Source organism: Symphalangus syndactylus, chromosome 4, assembly GCF_028878055.3.
Source record: "Symphalangus syndactylus isolate Jambi chromosome 4, NHGRI_mSymSyn1-v2.1_pri, whole genome shotgun sequence".
Taxonomy (NCBI): domain Eukaryota; kingdom Metazoa; phylum Chordata; class Mammalia; order Primates; family Hylobatidae; genus Symphalangus; species Symphalangus syndactylus.
Window position 1 is genome coordinate 85,099,425 of NC_072426.2, and position 6,231 is coordinate 85,105,655.

General features: G+C 59.8%; 1 protein-coding gene across 11 annotated transcripts in view; it reads left to right on the plus strand.

The window, feature by feature from the left end:
• The window catches only part of ARHGAP22 (Rho GTPase activating protein 22), a 210,072-nt gene extending 203,841 nt beyond the window's left edge, over positions 1 to 6,231 (plus strand). For 10 of the 11 annotated variants that reach the window (XM_055275379.2, XM_063638047.1, XM_055275381.2 and 7 more), the window contains 2 exons: positions 1,190 to 2,069; positions 5,657 to 6,231. In XM_055275379.2, coding sequence (XP_055131354.1) covers positions 1,190 to 2,069; positions 5,657 to 5,885 — 1,109 coding nt within the window. In that variant the 3' untranslated portion in view covers positions 5,886 to 6,231. The remainder of the gene's footprint in view (positions 1 to 1,189; positions 2,070 to 5,656) is intronic. The other variant, XM_063638050.1, reaches the window with a different exon arrangement.

The window sequence follows — 6,231 nt, forward strand, 5'->3', positions numbered from 1 at the left end:
TCCTAGTCAACTTCAATGGGAGAGTCCACCCTGGTACTCAGCCCTCCATCCCACCCGGGGGACTTCCTAGCATCTGGCCTTTGTGGTGAGGGTAGCAGGACGGAATGAGGCAGCTAGGTAGATGCCCTGGTCCTTCCTGCACTGCCCACCTCCGTAGTAGGCCCCCACCCCACCACCGCAGGAACTGAGTCCCCAGGACTGGGGACTGCATCTCGGGGGCCTTGGCCTAGAGACGGGAGATTGTGTGTGTGCAAGATTATATGTATGTGGGATTCTGGGGGGTGGGCAGGGTGCACTATGTGTACGATTGTGTATAGGGGAATTTGGGGAGGCTGCAGAGGGTGCATTGTGTGTGCAATTGTGTGTGGGGGATTTTGGGGAGTGGGTGGGGTTCATTGTGCGATTGTGTATGGGGGGATTTGGGGAGGCTGGGTGGGGGATTTGTGTGTTCACTTGTGTGTGTGTAGGGGCTTTGGGAAAACTGGGCAGAGTGCATTGTGTGTGTAATTTATGTGTGTGGGATTTTCGGGAGTGGGCATCGTATGTGCGATTGTGTGTTGGGGGATTTGGGGAGGCTGGGTGGGTGCATTGTTTGTCCAATTGTATGTGTGTGTGGGACTTTGGGGGTGGATGGGGTGCATTGTACGTGTGATTGTGGGGGGGATTTTAGGGGGTGGGCGGGGTGCACTGTGTGTGCAATTGTATGTGTGTGCCCCCACACAGGAAAGATGGCTCTATTCCCTGTCCCGGAGCCCTATGCTCCCAGAGTGTGGACATCCAGGCATGGCCGTTGTCAGCAGCACAGGGGAATGACATGGGGCAGCCGAGAGAGTTCTGGCATGTCAGGTCCCAGGTTCCAGTTCCAACCTGCCGCCTGCTCACCCTGCAGCCATGGTGACTGCTTCCTCACCCCACCCCAGCTGGAGGGCGTGAGCGCAGGCACAGTGCTTCCTCCCCGCTGCGGCTCTGTGCCTGAGGAAGGCGGTTCTGCGGTCCCATCCTGCTGTCCTGCCTGGAGTTGGAGGGTGTGTGGTCCTTTCTTCTGGGCGGATGAAGGCTCCCTTGAGGGGCGGCCTGGCTCTGGGGACAGGGCCAGCTCCCACGAAGCTGCAGCTTCTCCATGACTGGCAGAGCGAGCCTGGGCCGAGTGGCTGGCAGCAAGGCCCTTCTCCGCCTCTCTTCCCGGCAGGCACTTCCCTCGTCCAGCACCTGATGACTGTCCTCATCCGCAAACACAGCCAGCTCTTCACCGCACCGGCCCCGGAAGGGCCCACCTCCCCACGTGGGGGCCCGCAATGCGCAGTGGGGTGGGGCTCCGAGGAGGCCACCAGGGACAGCCAGGGAGAGCCCGGCGGCCCCGGCCTGCCCGCGCACAGGACCTCTTCCCTGGACGGAGCGGCCGTGGCGGTGCTCTCCAGAACAGCCCCCACGGGGCCGGGGAGCCGGTGCAGCCCTGGGAAGAAGGTGCAGACCCTGCCCAGTTGGAAGTCCTCCTTCCGGCAGCCGGGGTCCCGATCGGGAAGCCCGAAGGGGGGCGGCTCATCCCTGGAGGTGCCTATCATCTCCTCCGGCGGGAACTGGCTCATGAACGGGCTGTCCTCCCTGCGCGGCCACCGCCGGGCCTCGTCGGGAGACCGGCTCAAGGACTCGAGCTCCGTGCAGAGACTCTCCACCTACGACAATGTGCCCGCGCCGGGCCTGGTCCCCGGCATACCCAGCGTGGCCAGCATGGCGTGGTCCGGGGCCTCGTCCAGCGAGTCGTCGGTGGGGGGCTCACTCAGCAGCTGCACGGCCTGCCGCGCCAGCGACTCGTCCGCCCGCAGCTCCCTGCACACCGACTGGGCCCTGGAGCCCTCCCCGCTCCCCAGCAGCAGCGAGGACCCCAAGTCCCTGGACCTGGACCACAGCCTGGACGAGGCGGGCGCGGGTGCCAGCAACAGTGAGCCCAGCGAGCCGGACAGCCCCAGCCGGGAGCACGCGCGCCGCTCCGAGGCCTTACAGGGGCTGGTCACTGAGCTCAGGGCCGAGCTGTGCCGCCAGCGGACTGAGTACGAGAGGAGTGTGAAAAGGTAACGTGCTGCCCGTGGAGCCTCTTGTGACAGGGCGGAGCCTGCAGGCAGAGCTGTGCTCTTGGCACATGGGCGTCGGCCCCTGACCTCTGGGCCGCTGGCCCTGGAAGCCAGCCTCAGAGAGGGGAATCCTAGCTCTGGGAAAGCCCTGGGACTGGCAGGCTTGGCACGCAGTCAGTCTGGCACGCAGTCAGCGCTGCAGAGGCCTGCTGACTCCACGTGAGTGGGAATGCCTGCCCAGCCTGCCGGGGACCTTTGCTACAGGGGTGGGAACAGTCAGTGTGCAGTCTGCAGCTAGGGAGGGGGCGTCCCCTGGAGGCAGGTCCCAGGCTCGTCCCAGTACAGGGGCTCATAGCCTGGATGCTGAGCGCCAGGAAGTGCCCAGGCCCCAGGCCAGCCAGGCTGGCAGTGAGGACCCCTTCCTTGATGGGATCAGAATCCAGTTTCCCTGCTGAACCAAGCCCTCGTGCCCGCCCTTGTCACAGGATGGTTGTGCTGCACCCTGAGGCTTACAATCTCACTAACAGAGGGCCGGAGTTCCAGCCTCCCATGAGGACCGGGGTTCCCCTCTGCAGTGAGGAACCTCAGCTCCTGGAGACCAGGTTCTCCAGCACAGGGAGTTTCCCTTAGCAACTCAGACTCCTTGGTCCCTCTGGCTGCAGGTCCCCGTTAGCCGGCCGACCTGTTCACCTGGGTCCCACCCACTAGCAGGGAATTCCTTTATCCGTTAGAGGCAGTGGATGGAGGTGGAAGGCATTCCTGCCACCCACTCTGAGCCTGTGATTTCCACTGGGAGCTGGAATGGCAGCCCTTGCCCTTTTGCTCTGCTGACAGCTGTTCCCTGGGTGCTGGAGAGTGCTAGGCATGTACAGGCACCATGTCTGCAAAAGGAAGAGACAGGAGAGGGACCTTGAGGGCAGAGGCCTCTGCCGTATAGGGGAGGTCACAGCAGGCAGTGCCTAAGCCAGGGCTGGAAGGACAAATAGGATGGAGCCGAGAAAGGAAATAGCATCAGTAGAACCCAAGGGCCTCCAGAAATCTAGTAGAAGATGCTATCTGCTGCAGATGAGCTCACAGACCAAACTACAGGGTATGTGGGAACTCTTACCATACAGAAGGCTGTCCATGCAGAAGGCTGAGCTGGACCAGCTGCGCCAGTTGTGTGCTGAGTGCCTGGAGCTCAAGGGAGATGCAGGGCTGTTGGACTCCGGGTCAGACTACTTGGATTCTAGTCCCAGCTCCACCAGGGATTGCCTGAGTGTCCCTGGCAGGATCTTTGGGCCCCAGTGACCTCACCCATTTGTCCTGGGTATTAAGTGACTCACAGTGGATGAGAGTGCTTGGGAAACTTTGCTGCTCGCATTAACTCCTGCCTGCTGGCTGCAGGTAAGATGAGGTTCCCAGAGGGAAAGGGACAGCAGTGGTAGCCCTTGTGGAGGGACTGTACTCGCTAGCAGAGTGGTCTGGGTTGTTGTCTTGGTTAGAGGGAGGGAGGGTCTAGTGTGAGGAAGGTCTCTGAGCACAGGAAGGAAGGCAAGGGCATTAGCACCTGTCCCGTCCAGCAGGTGATTGGGTAATGTGTGTCCTGTTCTCTGGAAATATGGAGCCATCGGGTGGGGGGTGGGGTGACACTGGCCTTGTCCTGGCTCCCGGGACTCTGGTCAGAGCCCCTCCCCAGGGCCCTGCTGGGGAGTCAGCCTTCCTTCGTGCATTCCCAAAAGAGAACCTGTTTTCTGTGAAGTACCAGATGCTGTGCGGGTGGCCACAGTTGAGGTGAAAACTGATCAAAATCTCTGTCCGCATTCTTATTTGGGTTGCAGGGGGACAAAGACCATAAGCATGATACATTTTTAAAAATATACGGTGTGTTAGAAGGGAGAAGAAGGAGGGGAACATAGAGCAGCATCGAGGGAAGCCGAGAGGAGCCTCAGGGTAGAAGGTTGGAGGGCCCTGGGAAGGAGACCCCAGAGCTGCAGCCAGCACTGACCCCAAGACCCCTGCAGGCGGGGAGAGTCAGGGGCTGGGGACTGGAGATGTGTGGGGCAGGGGCAATGGGTGGGGCCTTTTGGCCTGGGCAATGCTGTGGTTTTTCGTGGAGTGAGATGAGAATGAAGTGAGAAGCCGACGGAGGGTCTTGGCACATTGGGCACTTTGACAGGTGCACCTGGGTGCCGTGCCGAGCAGAACTTGCCAGGGGACAAGAGCAGAACAGACCAGTTAGGAGGTGTGGGGGTCTAGGCCTGACCTATGGGGGGTGTGGCCCTATGGGGCAGCAGGTGGAGGTGGGGGAAGTGGCCAGGTGCTGAGCATATTTTGAAGGTAGAGCCAAAAGGTCTTGCTAACTGATGAGATATGGGACCGAGAAAAAGAATGGACTTAGGGGAGGACATCATTGTTCAGCTGAGCGCCTGGGAAGGTGTTCACCAAGAGTGCACCGGGGCTGCGGAAGAGTGGTCTGGAGATGAGGGTCAGGACCCTTTAAGTCAGAGATGCTGATGAAATGGTGCAGGGTCATCAGCGTGTAGTTGGGGCTTGGAGTCTTGAGCCTGACAGAGAAGGGAGAGGGGAGGTCCAGGCCCGAGCCAGGGGCAGCAGTGGGGAGGTGGGTGGCTTCTCTGACAGCTGTCTGTGCTCCTGGTGGGGAGGGCTCAGGCCATGCTTCAAGCTCAGTGATGAGGATGGAGGCTTCGTTTTGGTGGGTTGGGGAATCCGTGTTTGTTCATCATGCACCACGTACCAGGTGCTGTGCTGGCCCCTGGCATGTTCCAGTCCATGGTTACCAGTGCTCTGAGGAGCAGTTACCGCCTGCATTTCACTGTGGCTTGTGTCCTGTCCACAGCCATGTGGCTCAGAGGTCACCAGGCTGGGTGTTAAAATCCAGCATATGTTCCCAGGGGCTGGGCTCAGGTGAGTCCCTTCTAAGAGACAGAAGCTGGTCGTCTGGTCAAAAAGATGGCCGTGCCAACCTTGGCACACTGCGGCATAAGCCTGCATGGAAGCGTGTGGTATAGGCTCTGGTGGCGCAGAGGAGCACCATTGTGACCTGCTGGGGAGGATCACAGGAAGTAGCATCATGGAAGGGGCGCTTGAGCTGAACATGACGGGCAAGCAGGAATGGAAGTCACCACCCCACAGGATCTTCTGTGGGTCACCACGTGTGGCTGGATCGTGGGGACAGTGTGGGGAGCTGTGGGAGGGGAGGCCACAGCACAGGAGCAAAGGTCAGGGGACAGTCCAAGTCCCAACCCTCCCCATGCAGGGGCCTGTACTGTTCCCACTAGCTGGCAGGGATCCCATACTGCACTGAAGGGGCAAATGCGGACCCAGGGAGGCACCGAAGGCATGGATCCTTGTGTTGGCATTTCGGGATCACAGGCCCAGGGGAGCTAGGGGAGCTATGGCAGGGGGCAATTTGCTCACGGGTGAAGTACTGGGGTTCTTGTGAGGAGCAGATGAGCTGGGGTTTCCTCCTGCCACCATGGCCTGGCCTGACCCCTCAACCCACAGTGAGCACAAGCAGGGTGCACCCATGGGACAGTGAACCTGGCCCACAGAGTCTCAAACAGCATCTCTCCTTGACTTTTCAGAATCGAAGAAGGGAGTGCTGACCTGAGAAAACGAATGTCCCGGTTAGAAGAAGAACTGGACCAGGAAAAGAAAAAATACATCATGCTGGAAATAAAGCTGCGAAACTCTGAACGGGCGCGGGAGGACGCGGAGAGGAGGAACCAGCTGTTGCAGAGGGAAATGGAGGAGTTTTTTTTGACCCTAGGAAGCTTGACTGTTGGGCCAAAAGGTGCCAGGGCCCCAAAGTAGAAGGAGTGGCAGAGCTCACTTCTGTACCACGTCTGCTGGTCTCCAGCCATGTACGGAATCAGAAGCCTCTGTATCTCTGGAGCAGCCAGGCGCTCTGGAGCCAGCTGGAGAGAGAGAGATCCTGATACCTCTGTGGGGACTGTTGGGACCCCACATACTCCAGGTGGGATCAGATGCTGCTCCAACCATGCAGCTCCTGGTGAGGGTCAGAAGGGGACGGTACCAAGAGTAGTGCTTAGCCTTTACCCAAGAAATGTCCTTCATGGCCACAGAAATGGAGGGTACCCAGGATCCGGGCAGCCACCGGGAACAGTCAGCTTTCTTTATTAAATGTGCTCACAAAGCA